Raw genomic sequence first — 27,965 nt, 5'->3', positions numbered from 1 at the left:
ACCATGTATTCCAATCATCTCTTTTAATTATGTTCCACCATAAGAGCACGCCATGCAGTACCTTACCCAGATTGTTAACTCTGTGTGTGCTGTATATCACAATCTGACGGCTGTGCTGAGGGCTGACGTTCAAGATGTGCACAAACTGTAACAGTAACAGTGCTGTAATTGTCATCTCCTTCATTAGCCAGAAACTGATTCAAGAAAAAACAAACAAACAAACAAAAACCTGAATTTAAATCTAGTTATAAGAAAATTAAAAACTTTTTATTCTTTTCTTTTACAAAATAATAGGTGCCCAAATGTAAAGCAAAGCATGTGGATCTCTGCAAGTTGATGCAGGAAATTAAGTAGCAGACTTTAGGGTTCTTAAAGAACTGAAGAAACCCAAATTTAAGTGGACTTGAGCTTAAGTAGTGGTACAAATGCAATGGCAGCACACTCATCTTTTGTGTTTGCTATCCATTGACTGTTTATGGCTGTTGAATTTGTTTGGGTTTACTGACGCGATAAAAAGTATAAAATTACAGGTTTGCTCAATAACTACTCCAATTATAAATTTGCTCTCTACTAGACTAGAAAATAACTGGACTAAAAGTATTCATTATCTATGAACAGAACATCACAGCGTTTTCAATAACAGGAATGCCAATTATGGGTTAAAACTCAAAGGGAAAATTCATTTTATCTGTTCTGAATCCAACCTCAGTTTCCCTGCCATTTTTCAGACAAAACTTCGCTACGTCTAAGTTTTACTTTCATCCTTACAGCTTCGCTTCTCTGTCTTTTAAACTTCTTACAGCTCATTGAGGGGAGGCTTTTCTCACTCCAAATTGGTGATTCTATGATTTAGCCTTGTCTCTTGCTATACTAAAATACAAGTAAGCGATTATTTTTTTTTCCAGATGATCTCAGCCACCACAATGACAGAAATCTCACAATACAGATACGCAATCTACAGATACAAGCTGATACGGAAACGCTAAGATGCTCTGTTAATTGTTAATGACAGTAAACAAGAGAAAATGGGAGGCTGCAACAAAGCTAACAGTGAAATCCTTTTAAATAGGAAAGTGAATCCAGTACTTTTAACCTTCAAAAATACACTGCCTTCATATAAAACTGGATCTTAAAAATTATAATATAAAACATAAAAATCACAACATGGGGAAGACAATAGGGAGCTGCTATGAAATGTGACCTTCCACAGCTATCAGCAGCCAACTTATTTAAAATGTTCAAGTACCACATTTTTTCATGATGACAAGAACAGGCTTTCCACACCGTTCATTGCTTTATGGGCATGGTGCAAGTGTGCATAATAGGTACCACAGCAGTGAGGACTCACAGACTAGCTTCAAAAATTCTTCTGCAAGTTCCTGGAGTATGCAAGGACAAACTGCCACTTTCAGAGGACATATATCAGTAACACACCTTCAAAAGTGTACACTGCATGCCCCTGAACTACTCATAGCAAGTGTAAGCGTAACACGTTGGGCCTGAGGTTAAGCAATTCATAAGGCCTAAACAACAACGACAGTTAGCGGGTGAATGAGGGAATAAACCAAACTGAATTTCAGCATATGTTAACAGTGTAGCCTAGAATCTGATCCATTGTGACACACAGCTTATTTTTTTCCTAAACCTATCTTTCTGAGATCTGATGACTCTCTATGAGCAAGGCTTTAAAGTCAGTTGAACACATCACTAAGAAGAGACTGTTCATCCCTTTACGGCATTTGCTAAGATGGACTTTATATCAAGAACCAGATTCTACCCTGGGAGCTACTGTCTCTCCCACACATGGCTTTAAGGTGCATTTTTTTCTACATCCCAAGAAATTCTTATTATTATCTTCCTAAATGCACATAAATGAGCAATCTGGTTAGTAAATTACTCCATTTGCAAATTAGCAAAAAAATATGTTTGATTTCATTACTTCCAGTTCTTTTTTCTTTCTGAAATTGCAGCACAGAGCATTTCATGAACACCACCACATTAATGTAAACACAACTACGCAAACAGGATGGGTAAATCCTTATCATGAAGTTTGTCTCCTTCTACAGTGAGCACTTTTCAAGTGAGACAAAATTTGAAAGGAGAGAAAGTATTCTTATTAGACTAAATGATGCAGTTGGAAAATAAACAAACAAGAACATAGAGAAGCAGATAGGCAGGCAAACCGTCAGATGAGCTTTTGCACACAGAATCCTGAATCTATTATCTTCTGAAACAGCATTTCCTAATGTGAGTCAAACATTATCCCTTTGTTTGTAGTCTGCAAACAAAATGACTCCAGCCCTGACATAATTAACTGGTCTCTCTATCACCACTAAATTCAAGTGGCTTGCATACACAGAGCTGAGCAGTCCTTCTTTGGGCTGTTTGAACAGAGCATTTTTTTCCCAGAAGGCAGGCTGTGAATACAACAAAGCTGACCTACTGGCTTGCTAATGCCAGGGGTACAGTCCCACCTGCCCTTTGTATAAGGTAGCCCAATTCAGCTGAAAAACAATAAGCATAGGACTTGTTTTTCTTATTCTCATTTGATAAAACAATCAAGACTGCTCAAATAGGGAAGAGTCACTGAACAGTTTTGTTTGGAGATATTTTCTCAAAAAGAAATTACCAAATACTGCCAGTACAGACAGTAATTCCAAATCTCTTTTCCATTCCTGCTTACGAAACACACTCTCTATTTCCCCCATATTTTCACACAAGATCCATTACTTATATCTATTCTTCTCACTCACAGGATATTTTTATTATGCCAGCAAAGCTACTGCACCCCCTTTCCAACTAATGTCTTCTTCCAGAGTAGCAGGAAAAATTGAGAAATTCAAGGAATTCCAGATTTCTCCTGTTGCATTTTAGGCCGGTGGGTGGCTGAGCAGCACATGGTTGCTTGCTCACTTTTCCTTTCCCTATGTGATGGGGAGAGAACTGAGATAAAGTAGAACTTGTGGGTTGAAATAAAACTATTTACTCAGATAGAGAAAAGAATAATATTTATGACAGATATACATACATAAAAAACAAGTGATGCACAGGCAATTGCTCACCACTTCCTGAATGAAGCTCAGCTAGCCCCTGAGCAGCTGAACAGTGAGAGGAACTCCTGTCTCCTTCAAAACTCCTTCTGCTTGATGTCATATAGCATGGAATATCCCTTTGGCATCTTTAAGTCAGCTGTCCTAATTCTGTTCCATCCCAACTCCTTGAGCCCTCGCTTCAAATGGCCTTGGCTCTGTATAACACTGCTTAGCAGCAACTATAAACATCAGCATGTTATCAACATTGTTTTTCTCATAGAACCAACCACAACTTAGCATCATACCAGATACTCCGAAGAAAACAGAGTTTCAGTTCCAGCTGAAACTAAGATGACATGAACTCATCGTAACAAGGGACAGCATCTGTCTCAATGCACTTTAGTGGTTGGCAGCCCTGCACACTGCAGCGAGGCTGGAATGAGATGATCTCTGAGGTCTCTTCCAACCCAAGCCTCCTATGATTCCGAGTCCACAATATCTCTAAGGGCCCACTTAGATTGCAAAGCCTTCACAGAACCAGAAGTTATTTTTAGCTCTTTGCTTGAAAGTGAACTGACGCGCCATGGTACTGATTCAGAACTGCTCTTCAGCATTGCACTAATGTGAGCTAATAACAGTAATGCATATGTAGCTTCTGTAACCAGCACTAAAAGAGTACTTTCCCACAGAGCTGGATATGTTTAATGTGTAGCTGTAATGGTGCAGGGTACATTACTGCAATATGCAAATGCAAATATTTATATTCTGTAATAACTGGTTTTTATTTGCTGAAGCTTAGTTTTATAGCAAATATTAACACTTCTTTGGGGCTAAAAAACATAAAAATCATAATTATATAGCATAAATACAGATGTGATATATGTGCGATGTACAAGCCAACTAAATCACAGTTAACAGCAGCTCTGTAACTTCAGGAAGAATTAAAACTTTGCACACATGCTAAACACTGGTTTTCAAGCTGAACACCATGGTTTTCAACCAAACTTGTGAAAGAACCTGTCTGCCTAAAGACAGCAGATTTCTGTTCTTTCTGATTTCCTGCAAAGGCAAAATCTATCAGAACTTAACAAAATCAAAAATTACATTTAATATATATTATCACACAGTGCTGATTAATAGGTTTTTTAACTGCAAATATGTTAATAAAAGCATCAACTACATTGTCATAGTGCAGAATATGTTAATCTCAAATAATACAGCACTTCTGATAACATATGACAGTGCAGCTTATAAACATATAAATTGTACAGCAGACCAGATGCTATTCTTGCAGTAGATGACCCAAGGTCCCATCCCACCCATGAAACAGACCCAGAACAATTACACTGCAGCTCTGGGTGTTATCAGATCTTTGAAGGAGCATCTGGTTCAACTAATGTTTTCTCTAGTCATTAACAAAGGAACAAGCCACAGTAATTCACAGCACAGCAAGCTGCCTCAGCAACAAAAAAAAAAAGACCACCAACTTTGTATGGTAGATTTTTATATAAGCTCTATTTCTTATAATCCCTACAATTACAATACCTTCTGTAAGAAGACAGCAGATCTCTATGGAAAGTAATACTAAGTAGCCCAGAACCACTTAGTAGATTACAGTTTAAGTGTTTTGTTGGCTTTTTTTTTCCCCTGAATGGAAAACCTCGTTCATAATCAATTCCAGATGAAAAATAATTGTAAAGTGTTTCATTTATTACATGCACACACATGTGCACGTCCACTATGAAGTACTATAAAGTTGCTTGGTCCTGATAACCCTTATCTCATTGTTCCCAGATGGAAAGCGTGTTGTTTTGTTTTTTTAATAGCCAATTCAATAAGCTGTTGAAAAATGCTTTGTATAATATAGTATTGCCATAGATCTGATGTTTGTCTCTGTCATTACATTCTGCATTCAATCAATTTACAAATGTTGCTGTGTTCCTGTTGTGCTAGTTTTCCTTACGGCATCCTGAACAGAAATCCAAAGATCAATATCTTGTCTGCTGAAAAAATGTGGGACATAACAAATGAATAATTTTATTTACAATAAAAGTCCTAGCCCCAAAGTGGATTCTGCTAATGCTCAAAATCATTTTTCATGTTTAACACAAAATGGAAGCAGGTATCCGCACAACTCAGTGAGAAAGTGATAAAAAAAAACACAGCTCACTTATACTGAAAGCGAAACCATGTAACCATGGTGTTTGGCTAGGAAAGGATCTACAGAATAGTAAGCCACTCACAAAGTATTTGTAGCCACACAAAGTTTGTGGCAAAGAACAGATGGATTTTCTTAAAGAAGGTTCTAAAGTTGTGCTCTGAACCATGGAAGCAGCAGTGCTATGAATGAAATGAACTGAGAAGGCAGGGAGAAATAGTTCCTGCCAGCTGCATGACCTGATCCACTTCTTGACTTGTGCATTCTAAGTGAAGGAAGGACTGAATCTTCTCTAATACATCTAAAAGCTGTTCAAGACAGCCACAGATGGCTTTTCACAATCCATTTTCATAGAGTATTTCCTTCAAAAATGATATTGATATCTGTGTAAGCTTGCTGGGATATATACAACAGGCAACTGCCAAACTGCTGAGGTATGTGCCGCATGTAGTATTCCCAGCTAAACTCCTGGCTCCATAAGAATCCACTGGGGCTGCTGAAACAGTGTCACAGCACTTTTGTACAGAATAGGGAAAAAAATGCACCCTGAAACAAAAGCTCATTCGGCAAGACAGGCCCCAGAACAATGTGCCTGGCTGCTCTGAAATAAGACAGACAAGAAAAGGGAAGAGCCATCTTTCACTTTGAAATATAGGGGTGAACAAAGCATGTATGTATTTCTCATGTCATTGTGAGACTTAACTGATTTGTGGAGACTGAGAATAAGCACCTCTTGAGCCTTAAATGTGTTTCCATTGGGTGACAGCAATGGGACTGGACGTTCAAAGGGGTGTAGACACTAACCCTGCATGCTGGGTTATGCGCAGCTTTCCCTATCAGGTTATGCCACAAGAGTTGAATGATTTTGCTACAAGTCTCAATTGCATGAACAGACTTCAGCTTGGACAGCAGAGATTGCAGTTTAATGTCAGACCCCCTACTCAATATTAAGGTACCAGTTACTTCCTACTCAACAATCTGCAATGATCAGTACACGACAAAGAGGTTTGTACACCCATGAACTACTGTGCAGCCATTAGAAAGAAGCCTAATCCTGAATCAGATAAGGCATCTCTCTCAAGGTACAGGACTTCTCTTTCCTTACCAGGAATGATAAGTCCTGGTTACTATTAGCACAGTCTGATTTTCAAATGTCAAGATGAATTCACACGATTGACAGCTAGAAAGAAACAAAACATTTAATTTGTTAACTGGGCAAGTATGCTTTGGCACTGCTCAAATCACAAAACCCAGAACTCCACAAGACCATTTTTCTGAAATTTCTCAGAATACAACAACTGTATTTTGAAACTATTACAGCAAATACACTACTCCAATCCTACGTTCTGTTTCAAGAGGGAATTTCAACCGTACAAGTTAATTAAAGCCACCACCTGGAGTGAGCTGGCTTCAAACTGATTTCCTTTGTCTCTCTAATGCACATGCATTAATATTTTATTTTCTACTGAAAAAAAAAAAAAAAAGAAAGAAAGAAAAAGAAAGAAAGGAATGTCACAAGTATGCCAAAGACAAGGCAGATAAAATTATTGCAATAAAACAAAGAAGATACACTTGTTACTGCCAGGTCTTGAGACAAATGCTGCATTACACAGACATTTTAAAAGCTTTCAACTGCAAATTGCTCTCTTTTACATACTATCTTCCAGCCTTTGCATCAAGATCTTTTCTATTTATTTTTTTTTCCTGTAATGAGGAAGAAAGTGTCAGGGCTTTATTACCTGAACATTTATTCAACAGAGAAACAAAGACTATATTATATATTACAATGCACAAGCTATTAAAACAATGTGATACTCTAAAATATGCTGCAATACTCATTACGGGATAACAAAGCTAAATCTGAGCAAATAAATATATCTGCCAAACAGTCAGCAATAACTACACAACTAGAGTTTATAATCTTTAATTATTTAAGAAGGAAAGAAGCTTGTAATAATTAAGTTTTACAGGCTCCTTAAATTGACAGTTCTAGATGCTCACAAAACTTTAAAAAAAAAAAAAGTCTCTTCCGGCTCAAATCTCTGTTCTTTGCTTAACAACCAAATGAAGTTGTTCACTTAACTAACTATCAAAATCATTATTCCTTTATAAGCTTCCCATTCCAGCACAAGAAATGTTTTGTTTACTCTCTGGCCTGGACAATGCATAAACCAACATGTAAGGTATTTACAGGCTGACAGTGACCAATGCAATACACTCCTTCAGTAGCTTTGAAAATATTTTCCCTAAAATTATTAAGACATTGTAAATCATTTTGATTTACATCAGATACTTTACGAACTTTTAATTGAGAAGAGCAGCTCATTTAATTAATTAAAACACATCAGTGAGGCAGTAACATGTTCAACATTTCTAGGAAATTTGTGCATCTTTGTCATACATTTATAACCAAACAATCTGCCTTCTGGAATGAACAGAAGCATTCAAAACAGGTGCACAGAAGTTCTGTGCTGAAGAATTGTAATAGACAGGAATGATGGGAGGAGATTCAACACCTCAGGAAGAAATAAAATACATTTATAGATTAAAAAATACATATCAGAATCAGTAAATCACATGTTAAATTGTGTAAGAAAAAAAACCATAAAAACGCAGAAGAACAAGAAGGCTTTAATTGAACTCCAGATGTGTTTTCAACATGCATCCAGCCACTGTCTCACTGAGTTCCCGTGAAAATGTTACCATAAAACTCTATGGAAATGGACTGATCACTTGTGAATGTTTCTGAAAAGTTCAATTCTAGCCACTGAAATGAGTGCAAGTTACTTAGTTCTGACCATGAAATAACATGCAACACTCCAAAATAAAAATAGAGGCATTTACCATTCATGTATAGTCATCTTCCCATAATGTTTCTAAACAGAGTTTTACCTATAACACAGGGCATTTTTTTCCTCAGAAAGCACATTTGCTACACAGATGGTTTATTTAATCCATTCTCACCTAAATTAATAAAGCAATCTGCACCCCCGCCTCCCCTTCCCCCCCAACAAAATAATAGCCTTCATACTGGATTCTGCTGCCATTTGACAAATTGCATACACTTAGCTACATCAACTTGAACATTCTCCATAAAGAAGTTACCACCACTAAAAATACGTGATAATATTGAAGATGTGTTACTTAGCATAACACGGAACTTAAACAGTAGCCCTCAGATACACTTTAAAATGCTTTTAGTAACACCTGGCTGTTTATACATCTTCTGTGGTGAAAAGGTCAATAGAAATTCACCTCTAAGGTCACAGTTGCTAAGCAACTGTTTTCGGCAGTTCTGCATCACCAACCAAGTGTGTCAGGTTCTACCGCCTGGCTTCAGAATAAATCCACGCAGCCTCCTACCTGGCCTGAGGAGCACACAGAGCTTCCCTTCTTCTCCCAAGACATGCAGGTGCCCATGGTCAAGGCACTGGTCAGAAGGATACGGCCCGGGACCACCGGCTTGCGGTTCACGAGAGCAAAGGAAAGCTCGGTCTTCAGGAAGACCACGGAGGGCTTGATGAGGTGCTGGCCAAACCGCAGCATGATAGACGTTATCCTCTGGGTCTGAAAGAGACAACAGTTGGGATGACTGGAGCACAAACTTTGCTTTTCTGGACAACGGGAATAAGACAGCCAGATTGTCAGAGTTCATCCTGAAAGAAAGCGTCTCCTGTGCTTATCGAGGTGCCTGGTCTGCAGAAAGTCTAATCCAGCCTTCTGAAATCTTAAAGGGTGGTGTGACTTCCTTCCAAAGCAAAAACTTTACATGGACACCTTAAACCCTTTTCTCTTCATCTTGGCTGAGCTGCTAAACTCTGGACAGGATGTAACGTCTTCCCATTGTCATTTGTTTGGTATTACATACGTTTTGAGTCATATGTGCTTGGAAAAGGACAAATGATATTTCACATGCCCTTTGCACAACATGAGCCAATGCACACAAGAACTTAGAAAATACAGAAACTACACCTTCTAAAACAGTGTCTCCTAAATAAATATCTAGATATCTCAACTGAAGAAATATCAGTGACTAAGGAAAAGATATTAGTCATATTCTGTCCAGGCGTTCCAGTTTGAACAAGTGAAATGCGAAGATCAATAGCTGCATGCAACATTTTCTCTTATACAGAAAGCCAAAGATTCCCATTTTCATTCACTAAAACTTTCTCTCCTTTTGGCGAGAATGGAAATCCTTCTTAAATAGCTAAGGTGCAACCTCCACAGTATCTATTTTAGGTCCTTAAGCCCTGGAGTATTTAAAGTATTTAATTCAATCAGAAATATCCAAAATGCTACAGGTCAAAATACGAAGAAATGTAGAATTTTATGTGACACAATACTTCAGACACATCAAAAGCATTGCAGTAACATTACCTTGCTTGAACCAAATGACTAACCAGAAAATTCAGTTTTATACTTGTGTTTGATTGGAAAAGACACTATTAAGAGTCAAATGGGGTCCTTTGCTGCTGTTTTTTTCTTGCAAGCCTATTGTGCTTACTAGACCCAAAGTGCTGGATATCCTCGGTATGGATTCCATTTTCATGGCTCTTAATCTAAAATATTTATTCTTACTTAGTGTCCCATCCTTGTGTCTGCCCCAGCTAAAGGTACAGGTACCTAAGCAAGCTGCAAATGCACAAATTGTGAAAGTGAATTTGGAAAGTGAAATACGTTTGTCCTTTGGATGGAAATTCTGGCTTTTTCAACTGATTCCATGAAAGAACTTGACTAAATTAAATATAAGTTAGGGAGATGCTCTAGTCAGGCATTACATCACAAAATAAAACCTTGTACAAGATACAAAAACTGATCATGTGGCTGTACATTCAAGCAATACACATTCTCTGAGGAAGCATGTCTATTTTTATTTTGAAAATCACAATGCTCTAGGAGACCAAGGGCAAGTAGAAAGTGTAGTCATCCCTGCTTCCAAAGACCTGAAAACATCTTAAAAATACATTTTTCCCATAAATTAATAGAAGAGTAAGAGTCTGAGAAGATGTTTTCTTTACTGGATATTAAACTCAGAACTTGACAAGATACAAAATCAAGTCTCTTTAGATACCAGAAGAATCCCTTACCATAGGAAACACCTGCTATCCCATACTGATGTCTGAAAAAAGCAATTATCAGAGTCTGCAATCAATCTTCCTCTTTTCTCTTAAAGCAGCCCATCAGCAACCTCACCATGCAGGGTTTCTCATTTTGGTTAGAATATTTATATAAATACATAATAAAAGACATGGCTCTTAAGATTTTAACACGTTGAGCCAACATCCTGCATGAATACATCCAAGACATATGCTAAAGTAAACATACGCAGCTCTATTTGGCAAAGAGTTTTGCTCTTTTGCTGACAAATCTTTTCAATGCTTTCAGTAACAATAAAGAAATAATTTTTCACCAAATTTTGAAAGGTTCCATACACAGGATTTGACTATAGAATTTAGATCAACAATACCACGTATCTGTCGTACACCTACCACATGCATTTTTAACTTCTTTCACTGCCTTCTTTGGATATATACATATATTTGCTTACTTTATAATACTATGTAATAATGTATCTGTCTTTCTCTTGATTCAGACTAAATAAATTCAGCATTTCAAACTTGTGCTGGTTGCACTATACAATACTGCAGACCTCTCAGCACTTTTCTCTCAAATTAGGAGATTATGGGATTTTTTCCTTGAACAATTACTCATTATCTATTAGGCACACGTAAGCTGCTTTCTACCCTAGTTATCCTCTGCATTTTTTTCTGTAAAGTAAGATTGCCTCTAGTTGATATCAATACAGATATTAAAAAAAAGCATTAGGGAAATGAGTAATGGGTGAAACAGAAAAACCCACGGTTGTGCAGCAGTACACTGCAAAAAGGAGAGAATTTTCCAGAGCGCAGTGAGGCAGGAAAACGCTTCCAGCAGAGCAGCTTCTCAGTCATCTGAATCCTACCTGCTCATTGCCTGAATGACCTGCAAACAAGCAGAAATTGATGCAGTACAGGTGTAGGCATGCAGGTCACGAGATGCAAATAGTGTATGCACAGGGTTTCCCAGCTGATTGCAATCACCTCACTAAGTCTGCTCCTCCAAGGAATTCAATTCTTCTTATAATGAGGAGGTCATTGCCAGGTGGAACCAAAATCTAAATATAATTGGTAAAAGATGTTTCTTCTTTAATGATAGTAGTCTTTCTAATCCCAGTAATAAGGAGGACAATTAGGTAGTAATGTTAGAAAATGAAAGAAATCCATTTCTGATAAAAGAAAATTTCAGGCCAGTTTAACATAGTTTCTGTTCTGACTATTCAGATGAAAAGTGTATTTACTCTTCCTCATATTGCACATATACATTACACTGCCTATTTCATCTGCCTCATTTTCCTAATTAAATTTCCTTCAAGCTGTGTTCTTGCAGTTGTAGGTGGGAATACAGTACTAAAGGCTAATGTTGCAAGTAGACTAATTTTACAGCCACAGCAGATCTGAGATCTGCATAATCTCTACTAGAAAACAAAACAAACCACAGATTTATACTGGCACTGTACTTCACATCCAGAAAAGAGCGCTAAAATTAAGCAAAATGTTGAGATTCACTGCCATGTATTCAAATGCTACTCATGCATTTATCATCATTTTGAGATCTAAACATATGCTCCAATTCTCCAAGTACGTTTGATTTTAGGGGTTGAGAGTTTTGTTTTGTGCTTTTCTAATCATAGAATGGTTTGAGTCAGAAAGGACCTTTAAGGATCACCTACTTCTGATGCCCTTCGCCATGGGCAGTGACATCTTCACAGAATCGTAGGGGTAGGAAGGGACCTCTAGAGATCATCGAGACAAACCCCCCTGCCAAAGCAGGTTCCCTACACCGGTCACACAGGTAGGCGTCCAGGCAAGACCTGAATATCTTCCACTAGATCAGGACGCTTCGTGTCCCATCCAACCTGAGCTAGAAATCATGGAGGCTGCAGAATCCATGGAGTGAAATACACAAGATAGGTGAATACTTTTCACACGGCAGCTCCGTAGTAAAGAACAATATCGTACCAAATGACTCTACTGCCCACAAGGGGTGATGGCACTCATTCTTCAGGCTGCCTTCCTGCCTTTACAGACCAGCAGGATGTTTAATAGAGGCAGTGGTGGTACTCCACAACACCCTTTTATTGTATTGTACAGTTACTTGCCCTTAGATAGGGGTTGAGATCACTGCCTGCTGGGAACCAGGCTTGATGCTTTCACTGAGCAATCACATGAACACTGTCCTAAGGAACAACAAATCTGGTTGTGAAGACAGAACACACAACAATGCAAAATGGGCTGCTAACTTCAAGTGCATACTTAGCAAAAAAGCCAATTATATTGCCACTGTTGCTGTTCTAATGTAAATTAATATTTCAGAAACAATCTGAATGTATTTTAAAGTTTGCCAGTATTAACGTCACCTTCTCATTAATTTTGATGCTCCGTATTCTGCTACTCAGTTTCACTGTAAAAACACAGCAAAAGGGCAAAATATTTTAAAAGCCTTATACAAATATCTACAAGACAAGATAACTTGCACCACACACTATTTAAGGGAAAAGAAGTAATTCTTTAACAAATAATGCTTGAGATTAGCTTCAGATTTTTCTATGGCATTTTCTAAACTGTCCTTTACCTTCCACAATTACAACAGTAAAGGCATATCTGGCATTTTTCCAAAGTTTGATTGTGTGGAATGGGCTGTCTGTACTTACACACCTGAATTCTGCATTATATTGGATGAATGACAGACAATGAAGAATTGCTATCTCTTGTCTTGTAATGCTTTCCTGTTTTGTGAAGTCATTCCCTCCCCTTGCTGCCTCTTTGCAAGGATGCAATCCATGTAACTCAGAGTATTACTTGGCACTAGCAATGATTTTCTTATTTTAAGCAGTCAGAGTTTGCCATTTTGATCAAAGACTACTTTAAAATAGTCACAAAATGAAAGCATATTATTCTGAAATTAGCCTGTTTTTATACTGTCCCTTTGTCCCTGGAGTGGCTACATCTCTCAATATCCTCTACTCCTACCCTTGTAGAAGATTTAACTATGTATTTTGAGCCAAAATATAGCATTCTGCTGTTTGTGTTCTGAAAAAACAAGAATTATTGTAAAATTAGCAAACGGGTGACAGCCATAGCCTAATTTCCGTCAGTGGTTGGTACTTAAAGCTCTACACATAGCACTGAAAGAAGAAGCTTGAATGATTATTTTCCATTTTCACCACCCACAGAAGCTACCAAACAGAAAGCCCATTAAATGTGATGCATGCAGCCAGTCCTGGTGTTGACAAGTACTGATTTCTCACGTCATACACAGATTATGATGGACCTGAATCCACTACATGTGGCTTCACTTGCTTAATCTAGCAGCAAAGAAAACATCAAAATTATTGCTTTTTAAATACATTGCCATTTTCTCAGCATGGTCAATCAAGCTAAATTATCTACATGTAAGATGAAAATAAACTGTGGTCTGCTGCATACTACCAAAGCACCATAATATATATGATGCTAAAGACCATCCATTTGCAATCCCATAGCATGCCTTCCACTCACAGCTCTGTTCCCTTTCACCCAAGCTGCAGCAGAACTTTTTTCAAGTCCTTTGGGGCTGTGCTCATACTGTTGGCCTCACAGTGATGCACTTGCAAGCTCTAGTACTGCTAGAGCAGATTTTTCGGGGGTGTGACCATGACCTCTATAAGAACTGCCCCTTCTTCCCCCTCATCTCCAACTGCCTGTTTGTAGCTTTTGTATTACACCAGGGGACCTAAGAATACCTGCAAGGCTGACTGAACAAGCAGCACCCAAACCTGAGCTCAGCACAGTCCCAGCAACACTAACAGCATCATAAACAGACAGTTCCTGCAATGTTCAAGGGTCTCTTCAAGCTTTTTATCTTATTGAATTAATAAACCCAATACAAACATTTAGAGGAAAGGGCAGGCACTGTACTTCATTTAACAGTTTCTCAGGAATACAGATGAAGAGCCATTTAATGAAAATGCATTGCCAGATTTATATTTATATATAGCTAAAACTAGATAATGGGCTCTTTACATTTATGTGTGGTTCATCGGCATTTAATGCTAGATGTTGGAATCTTTAAGATACCCCATTACCTTTTACTTTATTATCTTATATATGCACATGCATTCCAAAATAAAGCCATTTAAACCATGTTATTCCATATACACTGGAATTAATAAAGTCTTGTTTCAAAGGATTTATGTCTCTCTTTTTGCCATAAGTCTCTTTGTTCCCCCCACTAAAATAAGTCTTTCTCCATTGCCTTTTACAGCATCCCGGTCAGGTGAGTGACAGCAGTGCTGTGGTTAATGCAGGCTTCTGCAGGTGATGAGTAGCCAGCCCAGAGGTGCATGCTGCCTGCTGCCAAACCCTGTGTGTAACAGCTGGGAGGATAAAGGCACTCCCACCTCAATGAGTAGGAGAAGGATGTGCAACAGAAAAACAGACTGTTCTAAATGTACAGTCTAATTCTATAACTATTACCATGGCATACACACATCACTGATTATACACTACACAATCAAAAGATGAACTGTTGAATTCTTTTCTAAAGGTTTATACAACATTCACAAGCAAAATTCAAATGTGCATGGCTTCCTTACTATTTCTGCTTCATTTAAACCAGTAGGATTGCAAACTGCACGCAAACAACAGTAGAAAGAGAAGAAATTGCTGTAAACATAGAAAACAGCTTGCAAATCTTTCAAAAATACAGACTGCACAATTTAGTGAACTGCTGTGAAGAAGGGTGGTTGTAGGTAAAGGAATTAGTCTGAGGAAGAGGCAGTACACTTCCCTAGGTCTTGCTTTCTCTCTTTGCCTATGCTTTCTCTGATTTTCCACAACTTATGCTTTTTGTATACATAGTAACTACAGGTTATCTACCCACAAACAACCCTGGGCCACAGTATGGTTACCCAATACAGCAACTGTGAAACTTGGGCTCTCAAACTGAAATAATGGAGAAGAGAAATAAAATAGGAGCCGTGCAACTCCTTCAAGCAACAGTAAGCCTTATTTAGAGCAAGGTGATGAAAACTATGCTACTACTGAAACAGCAATTGCTGTCACATGCATCTCCCAAAATATTTTATATTTCAACATGTCCACCTGAAATCACTTTATTATGAGGATATTTATGGTCTTATATCATAATTATGTCACAGCATTTACTAATTAGAACTGTAACTCTATGCACACCATTCTCCAGCTTGCTTTTTATTTATAGTTGCCAAATATCCAGAAAAGCATGCAATTGAGTCTGCCTATAAGTACCCTAAGGTTCCTGAATTTGTTTCCTTTTAGGCATTCTCAGTGATTATTCCTGGACCAACTTTCTCTGTACAGAATTGCATGAGTCACGTAATGAAGCTACAACCAGGCAAATAATTTTATATGTTTTTGCTGCATTTCTGCCTTTCCTTCCAACTCCAGATCACTACAGACATGATCAAAAATGTTTAAGTGTTACACTTCTTAACTTTTCAAGACTAAAGAAAGAAAAGCAACACAAAATATTTATGGTCACACGATGAACTGGGATAACTGAGACAGTATTATGTTCTCATTTGTCAGTAAATTTGATAACATTTTAAAGAAGAGCTGGGTGCCAGATGACTGCTCTGCAACTAATTCGGGAACAAATTTCTGTATAATCTACTGAAAGTGCTTTGGAGTTCCTTGCCAGCAAGGCTTTCTAATAAGATATTCATGAGTAATTAGAAATCTATAGACATGATTAAATCTTAATCTACAATCTGCAGGATGAATGTCTAGGCTGAAGCTCTGCAAACTGGCAGAGAGCTGTGCCAGAGGTCCCTCAGTAGGTCCAAGAATTTGGCTGACATTTGTCAAAGCTGAAGCTCTGATTTATTTGTGAATTTCTCAGACTGCACTGATTTCTTCTGGACAGATAACTCAAAAAGAGACCGCCAGCTCATTTCCACAGCTTTCCAATACAGCCCTGACTGCTTGAGTATCAAGATCAAATATTTTACAGAAAGTGGGCATAAATTGGTTATTTCTAATGAAGGATTTGGACTACCACTGCACCTCTTAAATAATGGATTTAATTTGCATTGCCTTTATTATTTAAAAGATCATTTCCATGATCCGTACGGACTACACAAGCTACCCAGTAGGTGATTCTATTCAGCAAAGCCAAGTTCTCAATAACTTTTATTTTTTCCCAGTAGCAAGAAGTGGTTACAGACTTAAACATGAGACTGAACCTACTGAAAAATTCATTTTCTCTTGTTGCAAGAAACTGACTGGCATTTCCCAGACATGACAAAACATCCAGACTTCCTACATATCCTAGCCTTCCCATTTCACAAAATCTGCACACTTGACACAGCAGGGTGAATGAAGTCTAATAATAAGTGACACGTAGGCTAATGCCAAATAGGCATTTAAAGAAACAGCTTTTCTAACTAGTCCAGCAATTGCTACACACACAGCCATTGCGCTGCTGGAAAGAAACATTTCACTCCTCTAATCAGACAAAGATTTTAAAGAACTTTTGAAAAGTATATAGATATACTCGTATTACAAATGGGAAAACAAAGCAGAGAGTCTTTACAGAGCACAGATTGCCAGAAAGGGATAAAGGAAAATCTTTTTTTCCTTAGTCAATCTAATCAAATTCAAATCCTCTGAAGTTAGCTCCCAGATCACTAATATTTAGCCTTGGGTCAAATCCATACTACCTGGTATTGAGAGACTATAAAGGACTGCAACCTTATCTTCAATGATCTCTCCTACTTTTTCAGCAGCCAGCAAGCCTAAAACAAGAGCTGGTGTAAAGCAAATTGCCAACCCAGAAAATACAGGCGAAAACACTTACTGAACAATGTAAACATGTTTTCTATCTAAAATGAGGAAGCAACACATACAAGCTGCCAACTACATTTTTCCTAAAGAAAGGAATATCATTTTGCTGGATTCACTCTTGAATCTTTTGGGATGTAAAACACCTTCAGAGAGGAAAGAAATCCAAATACACTATGAATATGAATCAAAGTAAATTTGGAAGGACCCCCTGAATATATACACTAGAAAAAAAGCAGGTAAGTTTTCAGGAATGTGGTTTCTCAATAATTGTTCACCTAATTACCTGGATCACAGATTTCAATATTCCCAATTAATGTTTCTACAGTGCAAAAACCAAGCAAAAAGTATGAGAACTCAGATGGCTTGTGTAACCCCAACTCATGTGCAAACATTAAGAAACAGACCAATATTAAAGTCCTACAGGATTTTATCCCCAGGAGCCACTGCCTCTCCTGCTCTGCAGATGACTCTGATGTTTCATCACTTTCAGAAAAGGCTGAGTTACTCTGTGATGCTACACAAGATATGAAATACACACTTCCTATTAACAATCAACAATGCCATGTCAATCTTCAGTTTGCACTGGGGATGCTGGGGTAGATTTCTAGACACAAGGAAAATACACCTGAAGCTGAACACAGTAAGCACCGTGCAATCTGAAGTGCACCATAAATCCAAACTTAAGTCTTAAAATGCGCATCCAAATTTGGTGAATTTTTCTGACCTTAATCTCTGTCAGTTCCCCATCTGTAAAACAGAGATAATACCATTTCCCTCACTGGGGCTTTGTGGAGATAAATTTAATTTAAAACCTGTGAAGCACTTGGATACTGTAGTGATGAGCAGCATAGAAAAGTGTATGAGGAAATTAATAATTCTGATGTCTGAGCAGGGCCTGAATGATGGGCTGTAAATAATGCTCAAGGCCACACATCAAACAGTGAGGATAAAACAACATCGTTAATAGCCACTCATTAACGGGACTGTCCATCACGTGCACTGAGTAAGGAAGAGGTCTTCTGGAAAAAGTACTAAGTATTCATACAAGACTTTCTCATAATGCATATGCAGAGAAGCTGAATTTAGGTTGCAATGCCAACCTTAATGCTCACATCCTCTTCTGACTGTTCCCTTTTGCATTATTAATCATACTCCTTCCACACAGTTTGTATGCTTAACATTTATACACAAAGAATGAATTACGATCTCATTGCAAAGCTCTTTGATTTCCGTGCACAACTGGTAATGAACAAAAGCTGGTTAAAAAGATTTCCATTAGAGAAATAAAATACTGAGCTTGGCGAGGCTTAGTAAATTCAGCAGGGCTCCTTCCGAGCCTTCTCTCTGGAACTGCTCAGAACAGTCCAAGCGCTGCTTCTGTTAGCATGCACTATGTAATACCATACGAGAATGGGAAGGGGAGAATGTATTGGATGACCGTCCTTTGAATTTTTATCACAGGCATTCCATTTCTAACTTCAACAGTAACACCAACTGACACGTTCCCTTCACTTGCTCCTGTGAAAATAGGCAGAAATTAAACCAGAGGCATGCATGAGAGCCAGAGAGAAACAGCATTGCCCCGGATGCTCTCCAGTACCTTCCTCTCCCCAAAAAGCCCTTCTGCACCTTGTGGGAGTGTTGGGTACCACTGCAACACCCCCTGCCAACAGTGGAGTGGAACTTACCAAAATGCTTCATGCTAACAGTCCCACCATCAGACTCGTGGTAGTAAACTCTAAGAAGCCGGAGAGCTTCTAGTCCTGATTTCTTTTCAATGACATACGAATTGTTCATCAAATGCAAGAGTAACACCCAGCAACAGAAGACCAGAACCAGATCCTACCTGTTTCAGCTCCAAGAATACTCAGGCTCTCAGACAGCATCGCATGCTTCAAATTACAATAAAATTAGTGGATATACCATCACTTGAAAGTGATCACACTCTAACTGATCATTTGAAAGAAAAAAAAAAGTGAAAAAATAGATTTCTCAGAGACTAATTGCCCAACTCTTTAATAATTAACAAAATAAATAAGTAAGAAAATAACATTTACATTTAATCTAATCTGTGTAAAATTATCAATTGCCTTGACCATCTACTAGATCAAGGAAAGTGAAATCTATTATATTCCAGCTAAGATATCTGTCTTCAGAGAGTACTTGGAAGACATTATTTGTTCAAGTCAACAGTGTTTTACTACACTTTGTCAACAGATTTTACACATATAAAGCAATGTTTATAGTAATATCAAACCATAAGACATTGTACCTAGAATATTCCATCTTCTCAAAAGGGCAACAAAAAGATAACAATTTTTAAATATTTAATTAGGAGTAAACTCAAATTTACATAACGATATGGCACATTGTCATCTAGTGATGAAGACAAACATCTCTGCGTACTATCAATACTTGAAGGTGTAGTCATCTCTGTTTCACTTTGCTTACAGAACGCCTCAGGAGATTTTCACACTACTGTGCAACATTTCAGATGCTTCTGCTATTTTTCTTTTATTTAACTAGTTCATTGTTGATATAAGTTTGGGACATTACTTTTGTAGCAGTAAAATATTTGGTACTTGACCAAAGTTTGAGATACGCTCTAAAATAATTGTATTTGCCCTTAGCAAACAATTTGAGTTTTGAACAAAACTGCTGATGGAAGCTGATGAAAACTACTACAGCCTGAAATGCACTGACAGATGTGCTATCTAGCAAGGGATTCCCCTGGATTCCCCTGGAAATTTTCTAATTTTCTTTTACTAATTTAGAAAAGGTTCATTTAAAATCTGTTAGAATATACTGAAGTACAGGGTCACACAATTTCTTTTCATGGCAAAGGGGAAAAATGGAGCTGAGCAACCTAAGCCATAGCAGCTAAAAATTCATCCAGAAACCAGAAGTCTTTTAAATGATTTCACATTTTCTAGCAAACAAACTGTAAAGCCTACAATTTAATCACAGAATTAATATAACGCACATGCATTTCTCACTTTATGAGCTTTCAGGGGGAAAAAACGTAAAGAAAAAAATCCACAGAAAGCTTTCTCATTTTCCCTCTCTGCTGAAGAGGTACTTATTCACTAAGAAACCAATTTAAGCAAACAGCAACAAAACACAAGCATATGAACACTGCATTGAAAAAAAAAAAAAAAAAAAAAAAAAAAAAAAAAAAAAAAGAGCAGTACAGAAACATTGACATCTCAAATTTGTTGTCTTAAACCGAACAATGCATTTCAAGGTTATGATCCATAGAAAGACGGAGAGTTCCTCCACGGCTGCAGCAACTCTGCTTCCAGAGTGTCGATGTCTTGGAGCGAGGAACCAACACTGAACACAGCACTCAAGGCACGGCCTCACAGACTTGAGCACAGAGGATGATGGCTTCACGAGCCTTATGGAGCAGTACGCTCTATAGGTGTTAGCAAATAAATCTTGTTCTTGTGCTCTCTGAAGCAATTGTACTAACAACCTAGCCTGAGTTAATCCAGGTTCTTTAGTATTAATCTCAACTAATGATTTTTATTTTAAAACGTGGTCATTAACTTTGAATTACAGTAGTCGAATGAAGCTTCTCCTTTCTAGAAACTCCACACACTCTCCATACGCTCCCTTCGGATCTGCTCCACAAGTAAATAACACAAATTCACTTTCCAGCTTCTTACTGGCATAGCATTAAAGCACAGAAACAGACAAAGCTGAACATTTCCTGAACACAGCAGAAACACTTGGATATTTTGTTGTTGCTTTTTGCCTGCACATAAAACACTTTTAACGCGTTTCACTACAAGTAAAGATAAACAATTAGATAGCAACATAAAGAAAAATACCTCTGTTCTACATTCAGCAGGTAAGTTCCAGGCTATGATTGATCAGTGTGGTAACTTTAAAGCCTGAAGCTTCATTCTTCAAATTCCTTAATATCCTTTAAGATGTAGGACTGATTTTGTAATCCATTGTTTTAACTGAAGACTTTACAGGTTGCTATAGCAATGGCTAATCTGCATTCCAACATTTGAATAGTTTACACGGAATGCTCACTTCTACCTGTATCTCAGCAGAATGAAGAGCACACTACATCCCTACAAGTAGCTTTCCTGTTTATACCTGTGCCCTGGACTTTTGTAGGGAAGTGCACTTTTGGAATCTTTGCATTACAGATAAACAAACTACTCTGCAAAATTAGTAATCTGGGATCTGAGAGCTAAGAGGAAAGAGTCGCATCATCTTCCAGGGACACGAAGTCCCTGAAGCTATTCTTGCTTCTCTTGAGAAGTGATCTTTGAAACTCAAAACTAGTGAAAGGAGCAGCTATTTCTGCTATGCAGCCACACTTCCCTTCTGGCAGTCCTGTGCACAAACAGGACCAAAGATCCCAACAATGGCACCAGGAGGGAGCCCATTCAGAAAGGCACAGCGAGGAAAATCCACGCCGGTGCCCATCCTCTTCAGTTGGATGGGGACAGTATCATTGGGAATTGCAAATCTGTATTCCCCCTCTACACACATCTATTAAAAATGTCTGGCTAAAGTTTTCAAAACTGCCTTTTATTTAATGAAGAAATATGTATATTTAATGGGGATTTTTTTATTTAATAAATAATAAAGTTTATTTAATGAAGAAATATGAATTATTTGGAGGACATTAATTTATGGGAGAGTTCTGAAGACAAAAATCAGAGCACGTTATTAGTATTTCTTTTTTTATTTATTTATTTTAACAGTGGATGCACACACATACACGCCTGGACCCAACAGCTGAGGCAGCTGAAAGAGGCAGTTCTACTGCAGAGATATTTTCACTGTTTCTACACTAGAGAAAACTCAGCAGAGCACATCCCCCCAGCTGGTTACACTCCCCCTTTTTTCTTACCTATATTTCTATTCCCAAACCCCGCCGAACATAAACAGACTAATACTCAAACATTCATTGGGCACGTAGAAAACAAGCCAAGGCACCAGAAGCTACAACTGTTATTTTCTCATGTTCAGAATGCAGAATTTACCCACCCTCATGCAGAGCATTCAGGGAAAAGACAGGAGAGTGCAGGATGATAGATGGATCTGGACTGAGCCATCCTTTATTCTGCAAATAGATCTTGCTAATACAGTAGCATATGAACGATCAGCTCTTCCCCAGAGGCAACCCTTTCCCTCAACAGGTATGGAATCTGACATGACAAATATTGATTTCCCCTGAGGAATTTATTTTCCAAACACAAGTGAAGTATTATCTCAAATCAGCAATCAAACCTCAGCAGCGGTTTACATGTAAAGACATTTAAAATATGACTGTTGTATAAATAGTATGTAAATAACCAGGTATGCCTAAGCGCAATATGTATTTGGAAACAATTACTGGATGTACTAGATGTAAGTACTGCAATACTTAATTATTTCTCAGATCAACACTGTTCATAAGTTAACATGTATATTTCAGTGTCATTCACTAAAGGCGTAATCCAAATTCCTACTAACAGCAAGAGAAAATTCTGATCACACTGTAATCAACAGACAGGATCTAAGAAATACCATTTATCCATCAATATTGTAGATCTAGTATCTTCTGATGTAATTTAGTGCCATTTTGGTTATACAAAGTTAAACTAGGTAAATTACTCATAATTTATTTTACTATTTGAGATAAGTTATAGCCTCTCTCTGCAGCCGACTGTATGGCTCCCCTGAATGTAAGACTACTATTTTACTTAGATTTTTGTATCATAAAGTCACCAGACTTGAAGAAGAAAACAGTGAATCATAAATGGATACACTCATTCCACTCAAGAATATCTGAGATTCATCCTATTCTTTCTTCATCTCCAGAATAACATGAAAGGAGACACAAACTGAAAAATATAATTCTTATCTAGTATATATAACTTCCCCACATTCCTCACATGAATGCAGGGCATCAACTAATAATTCCCTTCTAATTCAGTCTGTTAACTCATTTTCTGTTTGCCCAGTTTGTTTGAACTGCTTATTCAGGGCAAGAACTGATTTCCATAATCAGAAGTAACCATACATTGACTGGTACCATCTGACTATACTATCTGAGACACCACCAGCAGTACATACACTACACTACAGGAGCAATCACATTTTACGTTAGTTTTATAGCATAAAATGCATGAGAAGAACAAGACCAAATAAAGTACAATTTCTTCTTGTCAACATGGATTTAATACAAATCAAGTTAGCTGTCTGGAATCTAGTTTATTTTATGTCTCAAATTCATTTGAAATCTTGACTGATAGAAAATATTGCATCTTCAAAACAATACAAATACTTCCACAGAATGACTTAGCAGCCCATGACATTTTCATTAAGTAGAATTATATGAATTTACCATGAAATATGTAAAATGAACTTTTGTGAAAAGAAATCAGTAATAGACATTGATAAATAATCATAAATAACAGTGATCTGGTTTTAGCTAAACACTGCAGAATTTGGCTCTTAAAACCATATTAACATTACTGGTAATTTGAAATAAACTGTACTGCAGATAAAGTTTGCTGAAGAACACTCTAAAACACAGGAGGACATTGACAGTAAGCAAGAAAATGGATCTGCTGGGAAGGCTGAGCAGAGACATACAGACTGGGCTCAATATCAAGCTTAGAAGACATATAGTCTTGTATTCAGATATTGGGAAACTACACAGAATCAGTTGCTTAGAAGTGACAGTCAAGAGAATTAATCGCATAGATGTTGCAGCAAAGGTCAACACCACCATTGGCTGTACACACACGGAAATCTCAAGCAAAGAAATGGATGTTAAACTGCTTTCTGAACTTGGCTCTGCTGCATCAACAGATGGAACAGTGCCCTATTGCAGGATATTACTTTTTTTTAATCAGGTAAATATGTTGGAAAACATTTGGGGAAAGACAAATACAATCAATTAGAACACATTACTTCGTAAAAGGCAGCAGAACTCCTTCTATCCCAGTTACTGAAGGAAATCTTGAGGGTAAAGGCAGCTGTAAGCAGCATACGTTTCCTAATATAGGTCTTCGAAATCTATAAAGACTAAAAGCTAATGATGGAAGACTATTAAAAAGATCAGATTAGAAATTAAGCATGTTTTGTGTTTCTCTTCTTTATATTTTTCCTTTCCTTGAGGTTAATTTATATTTGAATAAATTACTAAGAGCAGTAGATTTTCCATGAAGAGTAATTTTTAACAAATCAAGTTAAGATGCTCTTCTGAAAGATGTAATTCGACTGTGAATTCATCTGAGGAACTTGTTTGGCCTCATCCCATGACTGCGGAAGCCAGGCTAGCTGGTGACACCAGTGGAAAATAATGCTTTCAAAGCAATCTTTCTGCTGTATATGCCAAGTACACCAACATTTTGGTACTTTTAATAGCATGTTAACGACCACTGGGGAGGCAGGTATGGTAGGGCACTATGATTAAATGAGGTAATTTGTAATTAAAATTAAACGCAAGTTTAATTTCTGTTACACCTTTGATTCTATTATGAATGCTAGGCCACTACTTTCATAATAACTCACATTAATCAACATTATCTCTGCACTTTTTAAAAAAACTTGCTATGCAGTCTCTTCTCTCACTCCCAAAAAAGTCTGGCACCGCAAGGAGAAAAACAATACTTACATTTATATTTACTTTCAAATCTTAACTTGGAGATCTTAGGATGACTGTTGAAAGGTTGGCCGTTGGTAATTTCACAAGCCTTTATTTGCAATCGGGTATAAAACTAAATTTAAAAGACAGATTATAGCACAAACAGTCCTCAATAACAACTGTTTTGCTTTGTAAATAAGAAAGCAAATGTTTGGCTTTCTCCCTTCAGTCTCCTCTTCCAATTTTTTTTTTTGTTTTGTTTTGTTTTTTTGTTTTAACTGGGCAAAGCATGTTGAAATGGAAGTAAAGAAGGCAGATGGTTACCCATCCACATTGTTTGGAACACCATCAACTCACCAGCTACCAAATTACTGCTGGGTACACTTACTCACCATCCGTACCAGAAAAATTAATTAATCCTTGGGGAGTTGTATCAACTAGCTCAGGCAGCAGTGGCCTTTCATCTCCAGTGCTCTTTCTCAAGATTAGATTCCCAACAAAATTCACAAAATACAGTTCCAAATTTCCTAAAGATTCAGCTGCCACTACTACCACCATATATTACTCTGTCTCTCTGTGCAAAGTGATGTTTCTTATACACTTATACACTCCCCCCACCTCCCACCCTCACTTTCTTTATGCTCTTTTCATTAAGATGTGGAATTACACCAAATTAAGGTCCTAGCCAAATCAGGAATGCTAGACAACAACTTCAGCATGAACTCCAGAAAAAAAGAATTTGCAATCTAACACAGCATTAAGAGATGGACTAAAAAGCAGCGGCCAAAGAGTAAGAGATGACACGGCCATTGCCAAATACCACTTCAGTGAAAGTACAGGTGAGGTCTTTGGAGAGCAGCAGAAATGTGTTCTCCACATTTAGTTGTGAAATACTAAGAGATTAGTGACTCCTAAAACTACGTACTCTCACTGGAAACACCAACAAAAAAACCTCCTAAAATAGTTCTTTAGGATTTAAAATTGAACATTATTATGCTCTCTTCTAATCATCCCAGAGTTTTGAATATGAAAAGACCCTGTTACAATGTCTCACTTTACCTAAAGAGAACCATTATAATAACAATCACAGTGTTGTACTTCTGCTCATGGTACATCTTCATGTTTGAAAACTCCATTCTTAACTAAAACACAGCTTTTTACTACAAGACTGAGTATAAAAAAGTCTTGGCAGGATGCTCTGTATTCCTTACAGATTCAGAAGCAAGGAAAGAAACAACTCAGAAACCCATCAGGCTCATAGCCATCATCTAGCCTCCTGCAAGGAGGCAAAGAAATGAAGAACAAATTAGCAGCACTTTAGGCAAGGCTTGAAATTTGACCTTATCTATCGCAAAGCAGGAATCAAAACATTAGGAAAAGCTTAAGAGGGAGCTCTAATTGCTATATCCATACTGCTAAGAATTAGAAAGATATGAGGTTTCCTAATGCAGAGCATTCATTCCTAGGACTTGAACTATTCTGAAATGTAATTGTATCAGACCTGAGCTTTGCATCCATGCCTGCATTAGAGACCTGCAGTCAATGTATCAATTCCCTGTTCATGGCATCACGGTACTATTTTAGAATACACATATTCATAGACAGATAATTCTGTGGGTAGAGGAACGATGTGCACTGAGGTGCACACCTTGGCTTTCCTGCATCTGATCAAACCCCAGGCAAATAACCCTGGACACTCTGATGGCTGCTACCTAAAGGTTTATATCCAGTGATTTTTCCATGGTTAACAGTTCAGAGGCACTCAGAAAAGCAGCCACCATGCCAACCATCCTGTTGCACCTAAAGGACTGAGAAGCATTATTGCCTGTCTATGGAGGTACTTGATGCAGCTTGGTTACCAGTTTAATTCATACTCTTATATTGTGAAATAGTAACCATGGATGTAAAACAAAAAAATCACCAATGTACAAGAGACTTCACATGTAGAATTAAAAAGAAAGAAACACAGAAAGTTGCATAGAAACTCAACAACTCCACTGTATGAGGGAATTCACCCTGCTACAAACTGAGGGTGACCAGACAAACAAAGCTGGCAGGGCCACTCAGTTCCTGCCACTTATTCTTTGTTAACTTCTGCTGTAATATTTCTGGGGTTTTCAAAGAACAATAGAGACTGATGCTGGTAATCCCCTCTCACATATAAAAACTTTCGTTACAGTGCTAAAGGCATCACTCTGTCTGAGAAATGGGAATGGATAGGGGCTGGCTTTTTTCTATCCTGGGGAAATATCTAAGGCTCTTCTTCGTGGTGACGCTGAGTGCTCTTGCCAGAATTTGTTCTGAAGGCTACAGATGCACAATATGATGAAAAAATCTCTTTGATAAATGGGAGAAAGGGAAAAAAAAAGTTCAGACGACCATTTTTCTGTGTCAGACCTAGAAAATGCTTTCCATTCTAATTAGTTTTAAAATGTTTCTTGTAAACACTTTTCTATTTCTTCCTGAAAAGTTGTCAGCACTAATTTTAACAGAAGTGACTGTATTCAACATCTTCCCTTACAGAACCATGGCAAAACAAGTTTTACTTTTCATCCACAATAACAGCTGAGTTCCCCTCCCTAGCGCAGTTACAGCAATCAGACAGCCTAAGTCTGCTGAGGTGCACTCTCCTCATTTCCATTTCAATTCAACGAGATATTCTTGCTTGTTTCCCAAGCCCAACTCTCCTGCCCTACACGGCTGCCTTAATTATATTAAGCACACCCCAGGAAGGACTGCATCTCAGAAACCCAGCAGAACTACCTACACATTTAGCACACAACAGAGACTTACGAGGTTTGAAAGGATAGCACTGTTTTATTTCCTAGCCTCATGAAGAATCAAGCAGTCTTGCTTTGTTTTAATATGCTTGTAGAGAATTACAAAAGGAGAATATGTAATAAAACCAAGAGACTAAATTATCCTCTCGATCCTTAAACAAGCGGATCAGAATGGAGTTGTATCTCATCCACAGAAATACAAGAGCAAAGAATTTGGCCTCAAATTCATATCAAAGAAGTCCACTGTCCTAGCCAGAAAAAGCTGCAAACAGTGCCTCAAGAAGTTTAAGCAGAGGCCATTGCCTACTGCAGATTTCTCAATGGAAAAAAAAAAAAAAACAACACAACAGCTTATCAGATGCTGAAATCCTCAGCAGAAGAGAATCTACAGATCTCTTCTCATTACTGTGGTGCACATGAAAAGTAGCTTCCTCAATTCAGGGAAGCCAGATGACTACAAAGAACAGAAACAGCCCCTATGTTTTATTA

The 27,965-nt window shown here is 37.7% G+C and overlaps 1 protein-coding gene across 5 annotated transcripts in view; it reads right to left on the bottom strand.

Moving 5' to 3' along the window:
• Window positions 1-27,965, bottom strand: part of FHIT (fragile histidine triad diadenosine triphosphatase) — a 507,230-nt gene that overhangs the window by 368,676 nt on the left and 110,589 nt on the right. For all 5 annotated transcript variants that reach the window (XM_042823261.1, XM_042823264.1, XM_042823260.1 and 2 more), the window contains one exon: window positions 8,637-8,757. In XM_042823261.1, the coding sequence (XP_042679195.1) occupies window positions 8,637-8,736 (100 nt within the window). In that variant the 5' untranslated portion in view covers window positions 8,737-8,757. The remainder of the gene's footprint in view (window positions 1-8,636; window positions 8,758-27,965) is intronic.

This window comes from Centrocercus urophasianus, unplaced genomic scaffold (genome assembly GCF_019232065.1).
Source record: "Centrocercus urophasianus isolate 14NV4802_14NV808 unplaced genomic scaffold, USGS_Curo_1.0 seq_22, whole genome shotgun sequence".
Lineage (NCBI taxonomy): Eukaryota > Metazoa > Chordata > Aves > Galliformes > Phasianidae > Centrocercus > Centrocercus urophasianus.
The sequence above is the reverse complement of the archived record's forward strand: the minus strand, read 5'-3'. Positions and strand labels throughout refer to the sequence as shown.